Genomic DNA, 27,314 nt, shown 5'->3' on the forward strand with positions numbered 1-27,314 from the left:
CTCTCATTATCGTGTTCCAGGGCTCTCACACGGCACTCACATTCTCTCCGCATCATCGTGTTCCAGGCCTTTCACACCGCACTCACATTCTCTCCGCATCATCGTGTTCCGGGCTCTCACACCGCACTCACGTTCTCTTATTATCGTGTTCCAGGCCTCTCACACGACACTCATGTTCTCTCCGCATTGTCATGTTCGTGGGTTCTCACACGACACTCACGTTCTCTCCGCATTGTCATGTTCGTGGGTTCTCACACGACACTCACGTTCTCTCCGCATTGTCATGTTCGTGGGTTCTCACACGACACCACGTTCTCTCCGCATTGTCATGTTCGTGGGTTCTCACACGACACTCATGTTCTTCGCATTAGCATGCTCCATGGCTCTCACGCGGCACTCACGTTCTCTCCGCATCACTCACATGCAGCCGTATATTAACAAAAACTTTCCACCAATCTGTCAACAATGCTAAGAAATCTTAACAATAGAACATTTACTCCTCTGATGCCACACTTTCAATCAACACAGGAAAAATATAATAACAGGAAAGGAAAAATATAACAACAGATAAAACATGTTTTAACATTGTCAATGTACTCGGGGACAACTCGTAGTACTATCGGCAAATTGAGTTCCAGAGAAATATATGAATTCTGAGTATGTTAATAGAGTAAATGATGAAAATTTGAAAATTCAGAAATTCTGGATATTTTCATTTTGTTTTGCCTTGTTACGAGCGATACATGCTATCTCTTGTAGGCTTTGCCAGTGGTAACTTTTCTGTATTTATTATTAATGGCGTAGTAGATATGCAACCATGTAAACTGAAGTTAATATCAAATTATGAGTAACATAATTCGTGTTAATAATATACAATTTAACGAATTCCACTCCTATCAGCTGTAGAAAAATTTAGTTTAAGCATTATACAGCAGTTTACCTCTCTCTCTCTCTCTCTCTCTCTCTCTCTCTCTCTCTCTCTCTATATATATATATATATATATATATATATATATATATATATATATATATATATATATATATATATATATATATCTTTCTTTTAAACTATTCGCCATTTCCCGCGTTAGCGAGGTAGCGTTAAGAACAGAGGACTGGGCCTTTTTAGGAATATCCTCACCTGGCCCCACTCTCTTCCTACTTTTGGAAAATTAAAAAAAAAAAGAGAGGGGAGGATTTCCAGCCCCCCGCTCCCTCCCCTTTTAGTCGCCTTCTACGACACGCAGGGAATACGTGGGAAGTATTCTTAATCCCCTATCCCCAGGGATATATATATATATATATATATATATATATATATATATATATATATATATATATATATATATATATATATATATATATTTTATACTTTGTCGCTGTCTCCCGCGTTTGCGAGGTAGCGCAAGGAAACAGACGAAAGAAATGGCCCAACCCCCCCCCCCATACACATGTATATACATACGTCCACACACGCAAATATACATACCTACACAGCTTTCCATGGTTTACCCCAGACGCTTCACATGCCTTGATTCAATCCACTGACAGCACGTCAACCCCGGTATACCACATCGCTCCAATTCACTCTATTCCTTGCCCTCCTTTCACCCTCCTGCATGTTCAGGCCCCGATCACACAAAATCTTTTTCACTCCATCTTTCCACCTCCAATTTGGTCTCCCTCTTCTCCTCGTTCCCTCCACCTCCGACACATATATCCTCTTGGTCAATCTTTCCTCACTCATTCTCTCCATGTGCCCAAACCACTTCAAAACACCCTCTTCTGCTCTCTCAACCACGCTCTTTTTATTTCCACACATCTCTCTTACCCTTACGTTACTCACTCGATCAAACCACCTCACACCACACATTGTCCTCAAACATCTCATTTCCAGCACATCCATCCTCCTGCGCACAACTCTATCCATGGCCCACGCCTCGCAACCATACAACATTGTTGGAACCACTATTCCTTCAAACATACCCATTTTTGCTTTCCGAGATAATGTTCTCGACTTCCACACATTCTTCAAGGCCCCCTGAATTTTCGCCCCCTCCCCCACCCTATGATCCACTTCCGCTTCCATGGTTCCATCCGCTGCCAGATCCACTCCCAGATATCTAAAACACTTCACTTCCTCCAGTTTTTCTCCATTCAAACTCACCTCCCAATTGACTTGACCCTCAACCCTACTGTACCTAATAACCTTGCTCTTATTCACATTTACTCTTAACTTTCTTCTTCCACACACTTTACCAAACTCAGTCACCAGCTTCTGCAGTTTCTCACATGAATCAGCCACCAGCGCTGTATCATCAGCGAACAACAACTGACTCACTTCCCAAGCTCTCTCATCCCCAACAGACTTCATACTTGCCCCTCTTTCCAAAACTCTTGCATTTACCTCCCTAACAACCCCATCCATAAACAAATTAAACAACCATGGAGACATCACACACCCCTGCCGCAAACCTACATTCACTGAGAACCAATCACTTTCCTCTCTTCCTACACGTACAAATGCCTTACATCCTCGATAAAAACTTTTCACTGCTTCTAACAACTTTCCTCCCACACCATATATTCTTAATACCTTCCACAGAGCATCTCTATCAAGTCTATCATATGCCTTCTCCAGATCCATAAATGCTACATACAAATCCATTTGCTTTTCTAAGTATTTCTCACATATATTCTTCAAAGCAAACACCTGATCCACACATCCTCTACCACTTCTGAAACCACACTGCTCTTCCCCAATCTGATGCTCTGTACATGCCTTCACCCTCTCAATCAATACCCTCCCATATAATTTACCAGGAATACTCAACAAACTTATACATCTGTAATTTGAGCACTCACTCTTATCCCCTTTGCCTTTGTACAATGGCACTATGCACGCATTCCGCCAATCCTCAGGCACCTCACCATGAGTCATACATACATTAAATAACCTTACCAACCAGTCAACAATACAGAGAAAACTTTGCCATTTTCTATGGTTGTCATATGAAGTTAGGGCTGCCTAACGTTGCTAGCAGCGCCCCCTGGCATCTGATAATAAACGTATTAATATAATTCTTGTATAACTTACTTTTCTTAGTTTATCATCCTTGTCCAGTGGCCAGCTGAAAGGCAAATAATAAACAAACTATTGACGAATGGGATTCCTGTAACCTTGCAGATTGTATTTGAATTTAGTGATTATTTTTCAGTCATATCTGTGAAGTGGATATGGAGGAGGAGAGTCATTTGAGCCCCTTTGTGTACTGGGCTCAGACTGATTTATCCATAACACTAAGAATTGAGCTCAGAAATGTTCAGGTGAGTCTCGTTCGGAGATTACTTAAAATAGCAACATACTGCCACAATTGTGCTGAACTAGGATTATTTGGGAACTGAATTTCTATATTTCATTGTATTTATTGCCCCATATTTGAAGTGGTACGTATGTTTTGGGGGTAGCAGAGATGTAAGGGGAAAAGTGTATCATATTTAGCTCCTCATCGTTATTTGCCTAAGGTATTGAATATTTTTTTCCATAATGACAGTGCAATGTTTAGAGGATAAAATAACATTTGCATAACATGAATTTGAACAATACATTTTTAGGTTTTATTTAGCAATTTTGTATAAAGTTATAATAGTGTATGAGGGAAAATGTGGAGTTGCACAAGTTTAAAGTAAATAATACACATGTTAAAATCAAAAGACTGTGAAAGGTTTAAATTACCTACTGACCAAGAATACTGATCTTAATATCTGATGTCCTAGTGGAATTGTAGTAGTCACGATCATGACTGATTACAGACAGATAGCACTGGATGTGAAACAAGCCATCAATCATTGTTTTATTATCGCCTAATTACTATTATAGTAATCCTAAGGATGGGCAGACACATATTAATAACAAACTAATACATGTAAATATACACATATAGATGTACCACATCAAACTTTACCATGACTATAAACATCTTCAAAGACAATGGAGATGTGGAATAAGATAGAATTTATGGTAATGCAAAAAGGAAGCAAGTGAATCACAACGCTAAGTAAACAAGATGACAACATCAGAGGGGGAACCTCACTAGACTAAGTAGCACTCCCCATTATCTTAGATATTTGCTCCCACCACAAATTTATTTCTCTCAGTTAGGTAAGACTTTTATCACTTGTTTCTGATTGTTTTATTGGCTTTGCTAACCAAAAAAATCTTAGATTGTTGCAGTAGGGTTTCTGAAATACACTTATGAAATTGTAAGAAACCCAGGAGACAAATTAACTTAGTTTTATGTTAGTTGGTTTAGGTTAGGTTTTGTTGATTCAATTAGGTTGGTTTGGTTAGGTTGTGTGGTGCTTAACACTGCACGGTAGGAAGTTTGGCATTGCATTATTGAAATATAGACCACAAAACAAAATCATGAAAACATACAAAAAAACAAAAACCTCGTATGGATCTAGTATGGTATTACAGGTGTACATATTGCACCAACTAAACTGCAATCTTCATGGATTTAGATGGATTTTGTTGTTTAGGGAGATACTTGTTTTACTGGCCTTATGTGATCTTCTTGTTTCTTAAGAGAGAAATATTTTTCATTTACCTATTGTAGTATATACACTGAATTTGGTGTTTAGGGAGACTGATCTGTTGAGAGCAGTAATGCAAAATAATTCCTTTTTTTTTCCATTACTTAAGAATCTCATTTTTTACACTAAGTTCTGCAAGCTTACAACTTCAGCAATGCAAATGGCATGTACTGTAATTCTGTTGTATTTTAGCATATTTCAGCACATATCTGGGTTTTCTCAAACCAAGATGTTACAGCAAGTGGTCACGCAATCCTCAGCAGTTGAACAATTTATCGTTGATATATATCTACTATCATTTCGGCTACTAGGTGAGCTTTTTATAGATTCTGTTGAATTTTTGCAAGTGTATTTCTTACTTTTCCATTAGATAATTCCACACTTTCCTAATACACATATCCCTCATAACCATCAAATTATATCATTTACTGAGATGTAAAGATTTACTCTGCAGTTGTGACTGTTTTCCCTGAAGGCTAAACTAGCATAGTAGAACAAAATCATTGAATAACCAAAGCCAAAAGCAATGCATTTGACCTTTGCTAAAGTAACATGAATTTAGAAAGAATGCATTTTCGTTGATCTCTTTGACATAGCTGTAGCAGAGGTGATTGATAATTTTCTAGAATAGTTCTGAATTGCAGTTAGTTTTGATTAATGACTGATTGTTTTTTGCATTGCTAATAGTGTAGTGTTTAGAGAATGCAGTAACATTCACACTAGCTGGATTTAGACCATTACATGTTATTGAACGTGTAAAATGAGGCGATATGTATTTGACCATCAAGGAAAATGTAGGGTTGATTTATGTAAAAGTTGGTAATACAATCATACAGTGTCAACAGAACATATGAAAACCTTAACTGATAGCTAGAATGATAGTAGAAATATACCACTATTACATTAGTCTCCTGTTGGGGATCATATGGCTGCTAGCTGTATCGTCTATTGATATCGGGTGCCATGTTGACAAAGCTTTTTCAAGAGTGTGAATGCTGCATTATGAATTGACTGTCATACACTTGGATCGTGGCTACTGGGCAGTTAGGTGAGGTTTTCATAGCTTCTTTCGAATTTTTATGTTTATTGTTATGCCTACTTTTACACTAATTAACCTCACAGTTTCTTAGGTATATTACTGTCAGCTTATTGAATATTGTTCTGCACAAAAGAATGTAGAGACACACTCTGGAAATATATTTGTTATCACAATGAACTACCTATGTAAAGGACCATAAACTCCAGTAGCCATTTAACCATGCTAATTTCAATGTGGAGTTGTAGTGTTTTAACCAAAGTTTTTTAAACCATTCTCACTTAATTTGGAGCATTGATTTCTTATCTTTTGATAAATGTGATTGGGGGGGTTATGAAAATCCGGGAAAATTGGGGCTGATTATCAGTAATTTATCAGCATAGCTCAACCACTCTAATGGCTTTGGATACTGAGAGATTTTACACTGGAAATGAAATGTTCAGATTAACAGAATAAGAGTAGTAGAGTGTGATTTGGAGTATTAGACTTAATGAGTTATGTTGCCAATGAGTTAGCACCAGTGTCGAATCTCATTTTCCCTTAAAAGTTTATTATTGATGTCATTTTCCCTGGCATCATCTCTGGGTCTTATTAAGGTAGGCTAGGGTTGTGGGGCTGGGTGGCAGAGCCTCCTGGTTGGGGGTTAGGTAAAGTTGATTGCTTTTGACTGTTTTAACCCATTCATGTTCTGTTATTTTCAAGATGGCCATGGGTATGAGTTCTCCTATGACCCCAGAGGACTTGGTGCAGCTGAAGTTGATATTTCTATGAAACATTGTATTTGCAAAAATGTTTAGAGGGAAGACAATAGATTAACTGCAAAAATGCAAATACAAGAAATTTCATTAGTCACCGAAATTTTGTTTGATACATTTAACCCTTTGTCTGCATCATTTTTATAAGTCCTACCAATCACCTGAACCCTCAATTGCAAAATTTGAATTTGTCTTGAGGCTACCAAAAAATTTTATGTATTTCTTTTTTTTTTTTTTTTTTTTTTTTTTTTTTTTTGCTTTATCGCTGTCTCCCGCGTTTGCGAGGTAGCGCAAGGAAACAGACGAAAGAAATGGCCCAACCCACCCCCATACACATGCCTTGATTCAATCCACTGACAGCACGTCAACCCCGGTATACCACATCGCTCCAATTCACTCTATTCTTTGCCCTCCTTTCACCCTCCTGCATGTTCAGGCCCCGATCACACAAAATCTTTTCACTCCATCTTTCCACCTCCAATTTGGTCTCCCTCTTCTCCTCGTTCCCTCCACCTCCGACACATATATCCTCTTGGTCAATCTTTCCTCACTCATTCTCTCCATGTGACCAAACCACTTCAAAACACCCTCTTCTGCTCTCTCAACCACGCTCTTTTTATTTCCACACATCTCTCTTACCCTTACGTTACTTACTCGATCAAACCACCTCACACCACACATTGTCCTCAAACATCTCATTTCCAGCACATCCATCCTCCTGCGCACAACTCTATCCATAGCCCACGCCTCGCAACCATACAACATTGTTGGAACCACTATTCCTTCAAACATACCCATTTTTGCTTTCCGAGATAATGTTCTCGACTTCCACACATTCTTCAAGGCTCCCAGAATTTTCGCCCCCTCCCCCACCCTATGATCCACTTCCGCTTCCATGGTTCCATCCGCTGCCAGATCCACTCCCAGATATCTAAAACACTTCACTTCCTCCAGTTTTTCTCCATTCAAACTCACCTCCCAATTGAATTGACCCTCAACCCTACTGTACCTAATAACCTTGCTCTTATTCACATTTACTCTTAACTTTCTTCTTTCACACACTTTACCAAACTCAGTCACCAGCTTCTGCAGTTTCTCACATGAATCAGCCACCAGCGCTGTATCATCAGTGAACAACAACTGACTCACTTCCCAAGCTCTCTCATCCCCAACAGACTTCATACTTGCCCCTCTTTCCAAAACTCTTGCATTCACCTCCCTAACAACCCCATCCATAAACAAATTAAACAACCATGGAGACATCACACACCCCTGCCGCAAACCTACATTCACTGAGAACCAATCACTTTCCTCTCTTCCTACACGTACACATGCCTTACATCCTCGATAAAAACTTTTCACTGCTTCGAACAACTTGCCTCCCACACCATATATTCTTAATACCTTCCACAGAGCATCTCTATCAACTCTATCATATGCCTTCTCCAGATCCATAAATGCTACATACAAATCCATTTGCTTTTCTAAGTATTTCTCACATACATTCTTCAAAGCAAACACCTGATCCACACATCCTCTACCACTTCTGAAACCACACTGCTCTTCCCCAATCTGATGCTCTGTACATGCCTTCACCCTCTCAATCAATACCCTCCCATATAATTTGCCAGGAATACTCAAGAAACTTATACCTCTGTAATTTGAGCACTCACTCTTATCCCCTTTGCCTTTGTACAATGGCACTATGCACGCATTCCGCCAATCCTCAGGCACCTCACCATGAGTCATACATACATTAAATAACCTTACCAACCAGTCAACAATACAGTCACCCCCTTTTTTAATAAATTCCACTGCAATACCATCCAAACCTGCTGCCTTGCCGGCTTTCATCTTCCGCAAAGCTTTTACTACCTCTTCTCTGTTTACCAACTCATTTTCCCTAACCCTCGCACTTTGCACACCACCTCGACCAAAACACCCTATATCTGCCACTCTATCATCAAACACATTCAACAAACCTTCAAAATACTCACTCCATCTCCTTCTCACATCACCACTACTTATTATCACCTCCCCATTTGCGCCCTTCACTGAAGTTCCCATTTGCTCCCTTGTCTTATGCACTTTATTTACCTCCTTCCAGAACATCTTTTTATTCTCCCTAAAATTTAATGATACTCTCTCACCCCAAGTCTCATTTGCCCTTTTTTTCACCTCTTGCACCTTTCTCTTGACCTCCTGTCTCTTTCTTTTATACATCTCCCACTCAATTTCATTATATATATATATATATATATATATATATATATATATATATATATATATATATATATATATATATATATATATATATATTTTTTTCATACTATTTGCCATTTCCCGCGTTAGCGAGGTAGCGTTAAGAACAGAGAACTGGGCCTTAGAGGGAATATCCTCACCTGACCCCCTTCTCTGTTCCTTCTTTTGGAAAATTAAAAAAAAAAACAAGAAAGGGGAGGATTTCCAGCCACCCGCTCCCTCCCCTTTTAGTCGCCTTCTACGACACGCAGGCAATACGTGGGAAGTATTCTTTCTCCCCTATCCCCAGGGATAATATATATATATATATATGTATATATATATATATATATATATATATATATATATATATATATATATATATATATATATAATGTTCACAGTGTAGCACAGTAAAAAAGAAAAAAGTGTATTAGCGTCACCATTTATGACGACTGGAGTTTAAGTATCAAAGCTATTACCATCTGTCTGGGCAGCCACTAGCCCAGTGACCACGGCGACCACAACTGAAACAACGCCCATAACCCAGATAGAAAGCATCGTCCTCCCCAGACACTGAAGAAGAATCTGAATTCATGGTTGTATCAGTGGTTTCAGTGTTGCTGCTCAGTGTAATTATTTCTGTGTTCTCAGTTTCACTTGTATGGAAGGCAGAGGCCAGATTATTAGTGCCTAGGTACTGATGATCAACTCTCTGGTGTTGAGGGTTTCCAGCATGGGGAGGAGCTTGATATTCATATCCCCAAGTCCTATTCCGTCCAGTCTGTGATCGCTCATGTCTTTGCCTCAAGCCTCTTCTGCCCTGATACCCTCGTCTTCCTCTTCTTCCTCTGTGTGCAGCTTCTACTGCTGCTTGAGCCTGTGCTAAAGCAGCAGCTTCCATTTCAGCTTTTCTCTCTGTAACAATTTCTGCTCTTCTCTTCTTCATTTCATCTGATAAAGTGGGTATAAGCTTTTCAATAAAGTTATCTATGACAAGAGATCTCGTCTCAGATGATATGGGTTTGCGACAGCTTGGACAGTCCTTCTTGTTCTTCTTCCACCGGTCAATGCAGTATCTACAGAATGTATGGCTGCAGCTCAACATCACAGCAGTGATAAAGAGTTCATTGCAGATGGGACACTGAAACTCATTTTCCAGGACATGAGAGACAGATTCCACTACTTCCTTCCTTGCATGTTCTGTAGCTACTGCTGTTGATGCAAGTTCCTGCTCTAGGGACATTTTCTGGGCTTCCACTACTTGAAGGGCTTCTTGTAAGTTACTCAATTCTGAATATATATATGTATACATATGTATATATATATATATATATATATATATATATATATATATATATATATATATATATATATTTATTTATATATTTATTATACTTTGTCGCTGTCTCCCACGTTTGCGAGGTAGCACAAGGAAACAGACGAAAGAAATGGCCCAACCCCCCCCATACACATGTATATACATACGTCCACACACGCAAATATACATACCTACACAGCTTTCCATGGCTTACCCCAGACGCTTCACATGCCTTGATTCAATCCACTGACAGCACGTCAACCCCGGTATACCACATCGCTCCAATTCACTCTATTCCTTGCCCTCCTTTCACCCTCCTGCATGTTCAGGCCCCGATCACACAAAATCTTTTTCACTCCATCTTTCCACCTCCAATTTGGTCTTCCTCTTCTCCTTGTTCCCTCCACCTCCGACACATATATCCTCTTGGTCAATCTTTCCTCACTCATCCTCTCCATGTGCCCAAGCCACTTCAAAACACCCTCTTCTGCTCTCTCAACCACGCTCTTTTTATTTCCACACATCTCTCTTACCCTTACGTTACTCACTCGATCAAACCACCTCACACCACACATTGTCCTCAAATATCTCATTTCCAGCACATCCATCCTCCTGCGCACAACTCTATCCATAGCCCACGCCTCGCAACCATACAACATTGTTGGAACCACTATTCCTTCAAACATACCCATTTTTGCTTTCCGAGATAATGTTCTCGACTTCCACACATTCTTCAAGGCCCCCAGAATTTTCGCCCCCTCCCCCACCCTATGATCCACTTCCGCTTCCATGGTTCCATCCGCTGCCAGATCCACTCCCAGATATCTAAAACACTTCACTTCCTCCAGTTTTTCTCCATTCAAACTCACCTCCCAATTGACTTGACCCTCAACCCTACTGTACCTAATAACCTTGCTCTTATTCACATTTACTCTTAACTTTCTTCTTCCACACACTTTACCAAACTCAGTCACCAGCTTCTGCAGTTTCTCACATGAATCAGCCACCAGCGCTGTATCATCAGCGAACAACAACTGACTCACTTCCCAAGCTCTCTCATCCCCAACAGACTTCATACTTGCCCCTCTTTCCAAAACTCTTGCATTTACCTCCCTAACAACCCCATCCATAAACAAATTAAACAACCATGGAGACATCACACACCCCTGCCGCAAACCTACATTCACTGAGAACCAATCACTTTCCTCTCTTCCTACACGTACACATGCCTTACATCCTCGATCAAAACTTTTCACTGCTTCTAACAACTTTCCTCCCACACCATATATTCTTAATACCTTCCACAGAGCATCTCTATCAACTCTATCATATGCCTTCTCCAGATCCATAAATGCTACATACAAATCCATTTGCTTTTCTAAGTATTTCTCACATACATTCTTCAAAGCAAACACCTGATCCACACATCCTCTACCACTTCTGAAACCACACTGCTCTTCCCCAATCTGATGCTCTGTACATGCCTTCACCCTCTCAATCAATACCCTCCCATATAATTTACCAGGAATACTCAACAAACTTATACCTCTGTAATTTGAGCACTCACTCTTATCCCCTTTGCCTTTGTACAATGGCACTATGCACGCATTCCGCCAATCCTCAGGCACCTCACCATGAGTCATACATACATTAAATAACCTTACCAACCAGTCAACAATACAGTCACCCCCTTTTTTAATAAATTCCACTGCAATACCATCCAAACCTGCTGCCTTGCCGGCTTTCATCTTCCGCAAAGCTTTCACTACCTCTTCTCTGTTTACCAAATCATTTTCCCTAACCCTCTCACTTTGCACACCACCTCGACCAAAACACCCTATATCTGCCACTCTATCATCAAACACATTCAACAAACCTTCAAAATACTCACTCCACCTCCTTCTCACATCACCACTACTTGTTATCACCTCCCCATTTGCGCCCTTCACTGAAGTTCCCATTTGCTCCCTTGTCTTACGCACTTTATTTACCTCCTTCCAGAACATCTTTTTATTCTCCCTAAAATTTAATGATACTCTCTCACCCCAACTCTCATTTGCCCTTTTTTTCACCTCTTGCACCTTTCTCTTGACCTCCTGTCTCTTTCTTTTATACATCTCCCACTCTATTGCATATATATATATATATATATATATATATATATATATATATATATATATATATATATATATATATATTTTGTCTCCCGCGTTTGCGAGGTAGCGCAAGGAAACAGACGAAAGAAATGGCTCAACCCACCCCCATACACATGTATATACATACGTCCACACACGCAAATATACATACCTACACAGCTTTCCATGGTTTACCCCAGACGCTTCACATGCCCTGATTCAATCCACTGACAGCACCTCAACCCCGGTATACCACATCGATCCAATTCACTCTATTCCTTGCCCTCCTTTCACCCTCCTGCATGTTCAGGCCCCGATCACACAAAATCTTTTTCACTCCATCTTTCCACCTCCAATTTGGTCTCCCACTTCTCCTCGTTCCCTCCACCTCCGACACATATATCCTCTTGGTCAATCTTTCCTCATTCATTCTCTCCATGTGCCCAAACCATTTCAAAACACCCTCTTCTGCTCTCTCAACCACACTCTTTTTATTTCCACACATCTCTCTTACCCTTACGTTACTTACTCGATCAAACCACCTCACACCACACATTGTCCTCAAACATCTCATTTCCAGCACATCCATCCTCCTGCGCACAACTCTATCCATAGCCCATGCCTCGCAACCGTACAACATTGTTGGAACCACTGTTCCTTCAAACATACCCATTTTTGCTTTCCGAGATAATGTTCTCGACTTCCACACATTCTTCAAGGCTCCCAGGATTTTTGCCCCCTCCCCCACTCTGTGACTCACTTCTGCTTCCATGGTTCCATCCGCTGCTAAATCCACTCCCGGATATCTAAAAACTTCACTTCCTCCAGTTTTTCTCCATTCAAACTTACATCCCAGTTGACTCGTCCCTCAACACTACTGAACCTGATAACCTTGCTCTTATTCACATTTACTCTCAGCTTTCTTCTCTCACACACTTTACCAAACTCAGTCACCAGCTTCTGCAGTTTCTCATCCGAATTAGCCACCAGCGCTGTATCATCAGCGAACAACAACGGACTCACTTCCCAAGCCCTCTCATCCACAACAGACTGCATACTTGCCCTTCTCTCCAAAACTCTTGCATTCACCTCCCTAACAACCCCATCCATAAACAAATTAAACAACCATGGAGACATCACACACCCCTGCCGCAAACCGACATTCAGTGGGAACCAATCACTTTCCTCTCTTCCTACTTGTACACATGCCTTACAGCCTTGATAAAAATTTTTCACTGCTTCTAGCAATGTACCTCCCACACCATATACTCTTAATACCTTCCACACAGCATCTCTATCAACTCTATCATATTCCCTCCTCAGATCCATAAATGCTACATACAAATCCTTTTGTTTTTCTAAGTATATCTCACATACATTCTTCAAAGTAAACACCTGATCCACACATCTACTACCACTTCTGAAACCGCACTGCTCTTCCCCAGTCTGATGCTCTGTACATGCCTTCACCCTATCAATCAATACCCTCCCATATAATTTCCCAGGAATACTCAACATACTTATACCTCTGTAATTTGAACACTCACCTTTAGCCCCTTTGCCTTTGTACAATGGCACTATGTATGCATTTCGCCAATCCTCAAGCACTTCACTATGAACCATACATACATTGAATATCCTCACAACCAGTCAACAACACAATCACCCCCTTTTTTTGATAAATTCCACTGCACTACCATCCAAACCTACCACCTTGCCGGCTTTCATTATCTGCAAAGCTTTCACTACCTCTTCTCTGTTTACCAAATCATTCTCCCTGACCCCTCACACTTCACACACCACCTCGAACAAAACTTCCTATATCTGCCACTCTGTCATCAAATACATTCAACAAACCTTCAAAATACTCACTCCATCTCCTCCTCACTTCACCACTACTTGTTATTACCTCCCCATTAGCCCCCTTCACCGATGTTCCCATTTGTTCTCTTGTCTTACGCACTTTATTTACCTCCTTCCAAAACATCTTTTTATTCTCCCTAAAATTTAATGATACTCTCACCCCAATTCTCATTTGCCCTCTTTTTCACCTCTTGCACCTTTCTCTTGACCTCGTGCCTCTTTCTTTTCTACATCTCCCAGTCATTTGCACTACCAAAAAATATTTTCCTTTAATGTGATGTGCAGAAATATTTGTAGGACCTTGAAACAACCACCATACAAGCACTTATGCAATCTTTGGTACTCTCATATTGTGATGGTTTACATTGAATGTATCCTGAGAATAACGTTGCTGATAAGTATATGTATTATACTTGGGTATGTGCTATCCTCAGTGAATTTGATACATATACAGTACCACAAATAAACAAATCTGCAGTGTTTCACTCTTCATGTGGCAATTGATGATCATTGTTTTTGATAGGTGTTCCATGTTCAACATCTACATCTGTATAAAGATATAAGTGATTTTGGTCTCTGTGATTTAAGAATACCCATATCTAGAACATTTATTGGAGAATACTTAGTCTTTTCTTTTCTTATTGAATAGTTATATCTAGAGCTTTTATTAGAGAATACCTAGTCTTTTCGTATTAAATAGTTCTTTTCCCTTATATAATATGGTGCGAGGTTTTTCTCTGCAGTAGCAAAAATGGATATGTTTGAAAGTATAGTAGTCCCAATAATATTATATGGATGCAAGGCATGGGCAGTAGATGAGAATTTGTAGGGATGATGGACATGTGAGGTGATAGTAGTGAGGGGTATGTATATTTGGAACAGTGTGAGGTTTAATGTAAACTTAGGCATATTACCTGTGAAATGGATATAGACATGATAAAGACCTCATCTAGCTGTTAAAATGATGGGAAAAATATTCTAAGTTATGTTCATTTGCTGCCAGGGATCACTTGGCCACTCACTGTGTCATTTGTTTGTTGACAAAGTAGTTTTTCAGTGCACTGAGTTATGGGTGTGACTGGTGTATATCAGGTAGAATGTGGGACATTAAGAATTTTTCTTGAGTGATAGAGAGGTTAGATTAGTTTTCTTAGGTTTTGATGATTTATTTTTTAGAAGTGTGTTAACATTTTTACTTTAATGAACTCCACATTTTCCTGTATACTGCTATTACCATATTTGATATAGTTCAATAAACTATAAAGCTTTAAGTATGCTCAGCAACTATTATTGTATTCTCTAAACACTTTACCAGCACTCAATATCCAATGTAAAGTGAATTTAGAATTTTACTAATTCATGTAACTGTAGGTGAAACATGAAAATTCAACCTATGAAATTAAAACAGCCAAACTTCCCATAGCAGTCAAGATTTATCTGTTTCCAGCATTTTAAGTGAAGTATGACAGACACCTATGACTGAGCACTTAAGCAAATGCCAACAAGCATATACAAATAGACCAAGTGGGTGTCTGTGCAACTCCCCAACATTCCCACAAGCAGCCATTCCTTAGGGTGTTAGTATATTTCTGCAATAAATCTCAACTCTTAGTGGAAGATAGGAGAGGATTTCAAAGTCCTATTGGTTTTCTTCTTAACTCATATTACCTACTTTTACATTAATTAACCCTGGATTTTCCCATGTATGTATATGCATCACCATTATGGTCATATTCAATATCCTAAGATGAAATACAATGCTCTAAATTATGATCTTACAATCTTAATCTAAACACCACATTACCTTTGCAAGACCAACATTCAACATCCAAAGCTATTAGAGTGGCAATACTTATTTAAAGGAAGGTCAGTAAAGAAACTCCAGAGGGATGACTGCTGAGCACTCCCAAAATGCCAGAGTTGGCATTTTCAAGAGGAGCAAGAGGATAAAAGATAGATGTGCTCGATTAAAAGTAATAGAAAGAAGATTGTGGTTGGAGGACCTTCAGTGGGTAGAAGTGTGTATGAATAGTGGGAGGGTTTGGAGGAAAAACAGAATGCAAATTTGATTCATGACATGTGGAAGCTCATGTAGTTTGTTTAATTATTTGTTTCAGATCGTTAACCCCTTAACATGTAACTGAGTTTTCCATTCCAGTCCCCAAAATTCACATTTTTTTCAAGTTTTTCAAAAATGTTTTAAAACATACAATATCAAAGATATTCATTTAACACTAAAAAAATCAGTAGAGTAAATTTTTGTAGCTGTTTCAGGACAAAATGAGCAGAAAGCATTGGAGTAAGGCCTGAGTGTATAGTGAGTTGCATTGTGCATATTCTATCATTGATTTCACTTACACTGCAAACTCGATCTCTGATTATTGTTTCACCTTATAAATCTTTTCTTGCTACACTCACTGTGATTCATTGTTCATTTATTCCTAATTGCAAACTTGTACAAGTTTGTAAAATTATCAGTTGCACCAGTCAGATCCAGGTTGTCAAGGTCTGGTGGGGGCTTGCAACATTGCCTCCACTTTTGCTAAAAGAAAAACCTTGTCCTGCTTCATCTTGGTCAACTTTTAATGCTGATAGTATCAATATCCATTAAACCATTCTCTACACCATGTCATCATATGATTTAGGGTCACCTGTTTGGTCCTCTTAATCCAGTCAAAAGCCACATATTATCCTATTTAGAAAACTCACAAACATTGGCATGGCAAGAGAATGACTGAATTTGGGGAGAAATTATCATGCACTGCCACCTCAGTTACCACCCAGACTCGGTGCACATTCTTGAAACAGAGGTGCTAAACTCGATGCATAAATATTTGTATAGAGGCATCTCTCATCTCCCATAAATATCTGTATGGATGTATTAAGCGGTTAAGAAGGGAAAAAGAAAAGACCTTAGCTCCAGCAAGATCTCCCTGGTTTGATCTCAACCAGTCTTTGTGGTGTGCATTGAAATCCCCTGCAATGAGGAGTTCTGCATGTGGATGCAAAGAGAACAGTGCTTTGTGGCAAGAGGTCAAATAGGTGAAGAGTTGTATGTAGTGTGAGGAATTGTGGGGAATGGGAGAGAAATAAATGAAACATAAAAGCAAGATGATGGAGAGTAGAAAGATTTTGAGCTAGATGACCTCAGTCTTAGGAGACACAAAATCTATTGAGCCGTAGGTGTTTCTGTAACACATTAGACACAAAAACCCATCCTTGAAGTAGAAACAACGTTATTTTCAATGAAAATCTTATAATGCAGAGGAGAAGCAGCCCTGGACAGTTGAGCTTTAGAGAAAAGATCAGAAGTACATATTTGCTGTTATACATGGGGGAGGTTAGATTAAGACTACAGTTGTTGCAGAAATGAAGAAAGAATGATCCAGGTCCAGGAGCTGTAGTTATGAAATGGGGATGAGTCTCGGATGCATGTTTGCAGTGAAGGAGGTCCTGGGTATTGCCTAGTCCTTTTCAACTTTTAGTGCCATTTCAGCTCAGTCTGGGGCGTTGTCAGATTTTATGAACGAAGGAAGAAAAAGAATAGGAAATGAGAATGTGTTGAGCTGTTATGTTGTTCATGAAATAAAGAGAGAAGTAGTTGGTAAGCCAGTGATCAGAGGTATATTACTAGTACTACCCACCTGGGTATTGGGAGAGTTAGTGACAGCTGTGTAGTGAACCAGCACTCCAGTGGATGTCAAGTTGCACTCCTCTGACCCAGATAGCTGTATTTTCTTTTTGCGTCACCTACATGTGGATGTCTGGCAGTCTGTCCAGAAACATACAATCTCTCCCTGTCCTACATAACACTTGCCATTACTGAACCCACACAGTTTTGTAACTCTATTTTCTTGAATTGAGCACTATGCACTAGCCTTGCCTTTTGACAAAATGGTAGGAGCAATAGATAGAAGTAGTAGGTAGGAACATTTAAGCTTGAGCATTAAGTAGAAGTTGTAAGTAGGAGCATTAGGTAAAAGTAGTAAGAAGGAACATTAGGTAGGAGCCTCTGCAAACACTGCCTTAGAGTTGCCCTCTGTCAGTGGCCTGTTAAGGGTGAGGCATTAAAGGCTAAGAAGGGGCAGTGGAGTTCATTAGTTCTGGAGACTTTTGACAGAATGGTAGTAGTACTAGATAGATGTAGTGGGTAGGAACATTTAGGCTTGAGCCTTAAGTAGAAGTTGTAAATAGGAGCATTAGATAGAAGTAGTCAGTAGGAACATTAGGTAGGAGCCTCTGCAAACACTGCCTTAGAGTTGCCCTCTGCAAGTGGCCTGTTAAGGGTGAGGCATTAAAGACTAAGAAGGGGTAGTGGAGTTCATTAGTTGTGGAGACTATTGCCTTTAATCCCTGCTCAAATCCCTGAGCTGACCCATAGTATTTTATATGCATCTTTATGTTTCCAGTTAGCACTGTTAGGATATAAAGTGTTTACAATCCTCCTTATCCATATTTATCTGATTTCATTTCCTAAATATTTTAGTTCCTTTTGCATAAAACTTGTTATTTAACAGTTTTTTTATGACTGTCCCTGTTTCTTTTGACTAAATAGTTATTTCATTTATTTCAGTCACCCTATGTGGATCTGCAGGAACAGAGCCTGATCTTCTGTGCTATTGGCCATGGTGCTCAAGGGGAAAAAAAATATGGATTTAATCTTAAACTTTTAAAAGAAATAGATACAGAGGTAGGTCTGCATTTAATTTTCTTTCGTAAATTTTTATTTATAAAGATTATGTGCAATTGATATAATTATTTTTTGGTTTGTTTATAAAGTATCCTTACCATTATTAAATGATTTGCATATTCTTTCAGAACAGTAGATACAGAGTGCTTGACCGCAGTGTTGAATTTAGTCTTATCAAAGTTAATGTTGAATTTTGGCCACGACTGCTTCAAGACACCAAAAAACCTGCCTGGCTCAAAGTAAGGAAATATAAACTCTATATTTCATGTGTCACTGCTACTTCTTTGCAGTGGCAGTAAGCTCTTCCCATCCAAACCATTCTATAACTAACCACCACCACCCAAGAAAAAATAAAATGCTTATACTCCTGCTTCATATGTCAGCAACCTTTGCTCACGGATCCTCTCCACCCATCCCCAGCCAACAGAACACATGCATACCAAAATGACCCAAAAAGCACCAAAATAGCTGCTTTCCCAACACAGTCAAATATGTAATCCCACCAAACATACACCCACCTATTTGAAACAAAACTTCCCTGAAATACCCAAATCATTATTCGATGTCACATTCTTAGATTCATGGGTAGGGTTTTCAAATTTAAGTCTAGGAAAATCATCCTTTATCTTTACAGTTCATTGGTGCATTCTCATCTTCTATACTGTGTTCAGCTTTGGTCTCCCTACTTGAAAAAAAAAGAGTAGAGAGTACAGCATAGACTTAAAAAGATGATTCTTGGACTGAGAAACAAATTCTGTGAAAGCCAACTAAACGACCTAAATCTCTTTAGCTTAGAAAGATGGTTAAGAGAGAATTTAGTACAGGTACACAGAATTATCAAAGGCATTGACATTATCAATATGAAGATGTACTTAAGATTTTAATTCATCTATTTCACTCATAGTAATGGATACAAACTTCTGGGTCAACATTATACCTTGAATGAGGCACAATACCTTTGCTTCAATAGGGTTGTTAAGATATGGAATGATTTACCAGTTAGTGTGGTTGAAAGCAGTACTATAGATACATTTAACAATAGACTTGATAAATATTTTCCTTAAAGTCCATGACTAGCATTATTTGCACCGATTTAGTCATATGAACAATTTACAGGCTTTTCTCTTTGAATTATCTCTGTGCCCTTTTATGTTTGTCACTCTTAAGCTGTGAGTTTTTAGTATCTTCCACAATCACAAACGTCCCCTAAAGGTTGCTTCTTGTCCAATCCATCTATCTCTGTCTTTGATGCCCATTCCTTGAGAACTCCCTTAAGACAGCTACCTTGCCTTGGCCAGTATACCAGTGACCTACTAACTGATCTTTTGGTGCTGGTGGGCTAATCCTGCAAGATTGAGGGATATTACATCCAAGGAGGATTCTAGGAAAAAAAGTGTTAAGCATCAGCATTACTAGCTTATGATAGATCATGATACAGGTACAGATACAGGTAGAGGACAAAATCACTTCATATCCCAGAGTCATCATTTGGGGATAGAGAAATCATCATTCCTTTAAGTACCATGTCTCATGTCCTATGGTGCGGCAGTTAGCGTTTCTGACAATGAAGCATTTCTAGACTGACCAGGATCAAGTTGATAGTTTTGAATCCTGTTTGTGGTACGTGGTTCACAGTTGACCCAGGTGTACATCCATCCCTAGGGGTTGGTCAATAAACTGGGTACCTAGCTCAGCAGAAGCAGAAGCTGGTGACTGAGTTTGGTAAAGTGTGAAAGAAGAAATCTGAGAGTAAATGTGAATAAGAGCAAGGTTATTAGGTACAGTAGGGTTGATAGACAAGTCAGTTAGGAGGTAAGTTTGAATGGAGAAAAACTGGAGAAAGTGAAGTGTTTTAGATATCTGGGAGTGGATTTGGCAGCAGATGGAACCATGGAAGTGGGAGTGAGTCACAGGTTGGGGAGGGGACAAAAGTTCTGGGAGCGTTGAAAAATGTGTGGAAGTCAAGAACATTATCTCAGAAAGCTAAAATGGGTAAGTTTGAAGGAATAGCGGTTCCAAAAATGTTATATGGTTGCGAGGCGTGGGCTATAGGTAGAGTTGTGCGGAGGAGGGTGGGTGTGTTGGAAATGAGATGTTTGAGGACAGTATGTGGTGTGAGGTGGTTTGATCATTAAGTAATGAAAGGGTAAGTGGGATGTGTGGTAATAAAAAGAGCTTGGTTGAGAGAGCAGAAGAGGGTGTATTGAAATGGTTTGGTCATATGGAGAGAATGAGTGAGGAAAGATTGACAAAGAGGATATATGTGTCAGAGGCGGAGGAAACGAGAAGAAGTGGGAGACCAAATTGGAAGTGGAAGGATGAGGTAAAAAAGATTTTGAGCGATCGGGGCCTGAACATGCAGGAGGGTGAAAGCATCTGGGGTAAAGCATGGAAAGTTTTGTGAGGCCTGGATGTGGAAAGGGCGCTGTGGTTTGGGTGCATTATACATGACAGCTAGAGACTGAGTGTGAACAAATGTGGCCTTGTTGTCTTTTTCTTGCGCTACCTTGCGCACCTGCAGGGGTAGGGGGTTGTCATTTCACGTGTGGCGGGATGGCAATGGGAATGAATAAAGGCAGAAAGTATGAATTATGTACATGTGTATATATGTATATGTCTGTGTATGTATATATATGTATACATTGAAATGTATAGGTGTGTATACGTGCATGTGTGGAAGTGTATGTATATACATGTGTCTGTAGGTGGGTTGGGCCGTTCTTTCATCTGTTTCCTTGTGCTGCCTTGCTAAAGCAGGAGACAGTGACAAAGTATAATAGATAAAATAAAAAGGGGAAGAGTAGTTTGGGAATGTTTGGGGAGTAAAGTCAGGGGTTGGTGAGAGGACAAGAGCAAGGGAAACAGGAGTGGTGGGAGTATGTGATATAGTGTAAGAAAGTAAAGTCTAGATTGATATGGGTAAAATTGAAAGTGGATGGAGAAAGATGGGTGATTATTGGTGCATATGCACCTGGGCATGAGAAGAAAGATCATGAAAGGCAAGTGTTTTGGGAGCAGCTGAGTGAGTGTCTTAGTAGTTTTGATGCATGTGACTGGGTTATAGTGATGGGTGATTTGAATGCAAAGGTGAGTAACGTGGCAGTTGAGGGAATAATTGGTGTACATAGGGTGTTCTGTGTTGTAAATGGAAATGGTGAAGAGCTTGTAGATTTATGTGCTGAAAAAGGACTGATGATTGGGAATACCTGGTTTAAAAAGAGAGATATAATAAGTATACATATGTAAGTAGGAGAGATGGCCAGAGAGTATTGGATTATGTGTTAATTGATAGGCACACGAAAGAGAGACTTTTGGATGTTAATGTGCTGAGAGGTGCAACTGGAGGGATGTCTGATCATTATCTTGTGGAGGCGAAGGTGAAGATTTGTAGAGGTTTTCAGAAAAGAGGAGAGAATGTTGGGGTGAAGAGAGTGGTGAGAGTAAGGGAGCTTGGGAAATAGACTTGTATGAGGAAGTACCAGGAGAGACTGAGTGCAGAATGGAAAAAGGTAAGAGCAAAGGACGTAAAGGGAGTGGGGGAGGAATGGGGTGTATTTAGGGAAGTAGTGATGGCTTGAGCAAAAGATGCTTGTGGCATGATAAGTGTAGGAGGTGGGCAGATTAGAAAGGGCAGTGAGTGGTGGGATGAAGAAGTAAGATTATTAGTGAGAGAGAAGAGAGAGGCATTTGGACGAGTTTTGCAGGGAAATAGTGCAAATGAGTGGGAGATGTATAAAAGAAAGAGGCAGGAGGTCAAGAGAAAGGTGCAAGAGGTGAAAAAGAGGGCAAATGAGAGTTTGGGTGAGAGTGTATCATTAAATTTTAGGGAGAATAAAAAGATGTTTTGGAAGGAGGTAAATAAAGTGCGTAAGACAAGAGAACAAATGGGAGCATTGATGAAGGGAGGTAATGGGGAGGTGATAACAAGTAACTGGTGATGAGGGAAGGAGATGGAGTGAGTATTTTGAAGGTTTGTTGAATGTGTTAGATGTTAGAGTGGTAGATATAGGGTGTTTTGGTCGAGGTGGTGTGCAAAGTGAGAGGGTTACAGAGAATGATTTGGTTAACAGAGAAGAGGTAGTAAAAGCTTTGCAGAAGATGAAAGCTGGCAAGGCAGCAGGTTTGGATGGTATTGCTGTGGAATTTATTAAAAAAAGGGGTGACTGTGTTGTTGACTGGTTGGTAAGGATATTTAATGTGTGTATGACTCATGGTGAGGTGCCTGAGGATTGGCGGAATGCATGCATAGTGCCATTGTACAAAGGCAAAGGGGATAAGAGTGAGTGCTCAAATTACAGAGGTATAAGTTTGTTGAGTATTCCTGGTAAATTATATGGGAGGGTATTGATTGAGAGGGTGAAGGCGTGTACAGAGCATCAGATTGGGGAAGAGCAGTGTGGTTTCAGAAGTGGTAGAGGATGTGTGGATCAGGTGTTTGCTTTGAAGAATGTATGTGAGAAATACTTAGAAAAGCAAATGGATTTGTATGTAGCATTTATGGATCTGGAGAAGGCATATGATAGAGTTGATAGAGATGCTCTGTGGAAGGTATTAAGAATATATGGTGTGGGTGGCAAGTTGTTAGAAGCAGTTAAAAGTTTTTATCGAGGATGTAAGGCATGTGTACGTGTAGGAAGAGAGGAAAGTGATTGGTTCTCAGTGAATGTAGGTTTGCGGCAGGGGTGTGTGATGTCTCCATGGTTGTTTAATTTGTTTATGGATGGGGTTGTAAGGGAGGTGAATGCAAGAGTTTTGGAAAGCGGGGCAAGAATGAAGTCTGTTGTGGATGAGAGAGCTTGGGAAGTGAGTCAGTTGTTGTTCGCTGATGATACAGCGCTGAAGGCTGATTCAAGTGAGAAACTGCAGAAGCTGGTGACTGAGTTTGGTAAAGTGTGTGAAAGAAGAAAGTTAAGAGTAAATGTGAATAAGAGCAAGGTTATTAGGTACAGTAGGGTTGAGGGTCAAGTCAATTGGGAGGTAAGTTTGAATGGAGAAAAACTGGAGGAATTAAGTGTTTTAGATATCTGGGAGTGGATCTGGCAGCGGATGGAACCATGGAAGCGGAAGTGAATCATAGGGTGGGGGAGGGGGTGAAAATCCTGGGAGCCTTGAAGAATGTGTGGAAGTCGAGAACATTATCTCAGAAAGCAAAAATGGGTATGTTTGAAGGAATAGTGGTTCCAACAATGTTGTATGGTTGCGAGGCATGGGCTGTGGATAGAGTTGTGCGCAGGAGGGTGGATGTGCTGGACATGAGATGTTTGAGGACAATGTGTGGTGTGAGGTGGTTTGATCGAGTAAGTAATGTAAGGGTAAGAGAGATGTGTGGTAATAAAAAGAGCGTGGTTGAGAGAGCAGAAGAGGGTGTATTGAAATGGTTTGGTCTCATGGAGAGAGTGAGTGAGGAAAGATTGACAAAGAGGATATATGTGTTAGAGGTGGAGGGAACGAGAAGTGGGAGACCAAATTGATGCTGAGCATTAGGAGAGCATTTGACAACTATGTGATTACTCATATATGCAGCACATGAAGGGAGTTGTTTATTCATGTTTGCATGATTACCTCTGTGCATATGGCAGAACTTTGCACTCATGAAACTCTGCTTGTTAACGACATTTCTGTTGGGATTACCTTTGAATTTTCTAAAGCTATCTGCCTTCATTTCATCTTTGCTTAGCTTGTTTCACTTGATCATAATTCTGAGAATGAGGAATTATTTCTGTATGTCCCTCAAAAGCTCCTATTGACACATTTCCTGTCTAGTTTCAAATCATATTCTTTTGTTGGGAGTAATTTCTAAGTGGAAAGAACTGTCTATATTAACATTATCATTGGTAATGTTTATTTCCCCATATCCTCATTTACTCTAATATAGGCCAATTGAAGCCTTCTCTTCTCTTCAGAACATTTCACTGTGTCACCACCAGTGTTGTCGCATTCTCTTGGATTAACCAGTTTTCATCACCAGTAAAAGAGTTATGATAAATTTTCTTTTTTATTTTCTTAGATTGATTTTGACAAATGGACACATGAAGAAGATTTATCAGATGAGTCACGAGACATTGCAGAGGACTATCCAGGACTGTATGAGAAGATGCAAGCAGAGGAAATGGGATGGACACCAAAGAGTAAGTGTATAGATCAGTGTGCATTAGAGATGCAGTGCTCAATCAGCAGAGTTTCAGCTAATGTTACTGAAAGATGGGGTAATACAGATTTCTGGGGCTGAATCTTAGTTTTTGATGACTTCCTTGGAGGACTTATTGTTGAAGCATTTAGTTATGGTAATGCAGACACAAAATATGCTTTAGGATTTTGATTTTCCATATGTGATCGCAGTTTCCCACATTAGTGAGGTAGCACCTTGAACAGACAAAGAAAGGCTGTATTTGCTCACATTCATTCTCTAGCTGTCATATGCAATGCACCAAAGCCATAGCTTCCTATCCAGAGCCAGGCCCCACAGACCTTTGCGTGGTTTCCTTCTACTGCTTCACATGCTCAGATTCAGTCCACTGATAGCATGTCAACACCTGTATACCACATTGTTCCAGTTCACTATATTCTGTGCATGCCTTTCTGCCTCCTGCATGTTCAGACCCTGATCACTCAAAATCGTTCCATCTCCAGTTTGGTCTCGTTCTTCCTCATGTCCCCTTCACTCCATTTATATTATGCTTTTCAACCTCTCCTCACTCAGTCTCTCCATATGACCAAACCATTTCAGCATGCCCCCTGTAACTCTCTCAACCACATCTCTTTCTAACCATTTTTTTTTTCAATTACTGGATTAAACCTCCTCACACCATATGTCCTCAAACATTTCATTCTTTACACATCCACCCTCCTCTGCGTATCCTCATCTATATCCCATACTTTGCATCTGTATAACATTGCTGGGACAATTATACACATTTTTGCCCTCCCAGATAATGACCTCTCTTTCCACACATTTTTCAGGTCTCCCAGAACTGTCACCCCATCACCCAAGCTATGACCCATTTGCTGCCATATTAACCCCAAGGTATCAAAAATATTTCTCTTCCTCCAAATTTTCTCCATTCAGACTCACATCACAGCAACCTTGTCCCTCTTCCCTGCTAAACCTAATAACCTTGCTTTTATCCACTTTTATCCTTAACTTCTTCCTTTCACACACTCTTCCAAACTCAGTCACCAATTTCTGCAGTTTCTCATCAGATCTGCCGCCAGTCATCAGCAAGTAAAACTGACTCGCCTCCCAAGCCCCCTTATCTCTTACAGACTACATATTTACACCTCTCTCCAAAACTCATGCATTTACCTCCTTCACCACTCCATCCATAAACAAATTTACAGCAATCACATACACCTTTGCCAGAGGCCAACCTTCACTTGGAACCACTTGCTTTCCTCTCTTCCAACTCATACACATGTCTTATCCTTGATTAAAATTTCTCACTTCTAGCAGCTTTCCTCATACAATATTTTTTTAAAACTTTCCACAAGGTATCTCAATCAACCCTATCTCCAGATCCATAAACGCCACATACAGATCCTTCCGTTTCTCTAAGTATTACTCACACACATTCTTTAAAGCAGACACCAGATCCACACATCTACCTACCATGTTTGGTTCACACACATTCTTTAAGGCGAACACCTGATCCACACATCTACCAACCACGTTTGAAACTACATTGTTCCTCTCCAGTCTGATGCTCTATGCATGCCTTCACACTCTCAATCACTCCACTCCCATACAACTTTCCAAACTTATACCTCTAGTTTGAACACTGATCTTTGTATTCCTTGCCTTTATACAGTAGCATTATTTGCACATTCTGCCAATCCTCAATACCTCACCATGATCCATACATATGATGAAAATCGTAACTAACCAATCAATGCAGCACCCCCATTCTTAAGAAATTTGATTACAGTACTAGCCATTCCATCCACTTTGCCACATTTCATCATATGACTCTCTCACTACAGATACCACCCTGACCCAAGTCACTCAATATCTGCCACCCTATCATCAAACACATTCAGCAGTCCTTCAAAATACTCACTCCATCACCTCACTTCATCTCTACCTATTACCACTTCCCCATTTGCCACCTTCACCAATGTTTCCATATGTTCTCTTGTTTTTCACACACTGTATACCTCCTTCCAAAACATCTTATTCTCACCCTAATTATCTTTTGCCCTCTTTTTCAACCCATTCACCTTACTGCCTGCCACTTTCTCTTATACATTTACTAATCATTTACACTCCTTTCCTGTAAGTACCACCCATATACTTCTCTTTTCCCTTATATTATTACTCACTACCCTTTTTCACCTGCCTACCTCCCACCTTATACATTCCATACAATCTCTCGCACATGCCAGCACTCCTTCCCCAAATACTTCTCATTTCTCACCCTTTCTCTTAGGTTCATTTACCTTCACCTTTTGCCATTCTACACTCAATCTCTCCAGGTATTTCTTCATGCAAGTCCCTTTTCCAAGCTCTTCTCACTCATAACTTTCCCCACTCTCTGCTCATCCAAGAACCTGTACAGATCTTCTCCCTTGCCTCCACAAGGCAATGATCAGACATCCCATCACCTGCTCCTCACAGCACATTCACATCCAAAATTCTCTTTTGCATACCGATCATATAGTATGTAATCTGATAATGCCTCCT

At 39.9% G+C, this 27,314-nt stretch overlaps 2 protein-coding genes across 2 annotated transcripts in view; one reads left to right on the forward strand and one right to left on the reverse strand.

The window, feature by feature from the left end:
* The first annotated feature begins 3,121 nt into the window (after positions 1-3,121).
* Hacd2 (3-hydroxyacyl-CoA dehydratase 2) overlaps positions 3,122-27,314 on the forward strand; it is a 64,758-nt gene continuing 40,565 nt past the window's right edge. Inside the window, exons 1-4 of the mRNA XM_071661920.1 lie at positions 3,122-3,327; positions 18,521-18,637; positions 18,766-18,876; positions 24,645-24,765. Coding sequence (XP_071518021.1) covers positions 3,238-3,327; positions 18,521-18,637; positions 18,766-18,876; positions 24,645-24,765 — 439 coding nt within the window. The 5' untranslated portion in view covers positions 3,122-3,237. The remainder of the gene's footprint in view (positions 3,328-18,520; positions 18,638-18,765; positions 18,877-24,644; positions 24,766-27,314) is intronic.
* LOC139746942 (uncharacterized) lies at positions 8,981-9,943 on the reverse strand. Its single transcript, XM_071658637.1, has one exon. The coding sequence runs from the start codon at positions 9,941-9,943 to the stop codon at positions 9,107-9,109; it is 837 nt and encodes a 278-aa protein (XP_071514738.1). The 3' UTR covers positions 8,981-9,106.

The sequence above is a fragment of the Panulirus ornatus genome, chromosome 5 (assembly GCF_036320965.1).
Source record: "Panulirus ornatus isolate Po-2019 chromosome 5, ASM3632096v1, whole genome shotgun sequence".
Lineage (NCBI taxonomy): Eukaryota > Metazoa > Arthropoda > Malacostraca > Decapoda > Palinuridae > Panulirus > Panulirus ornatus.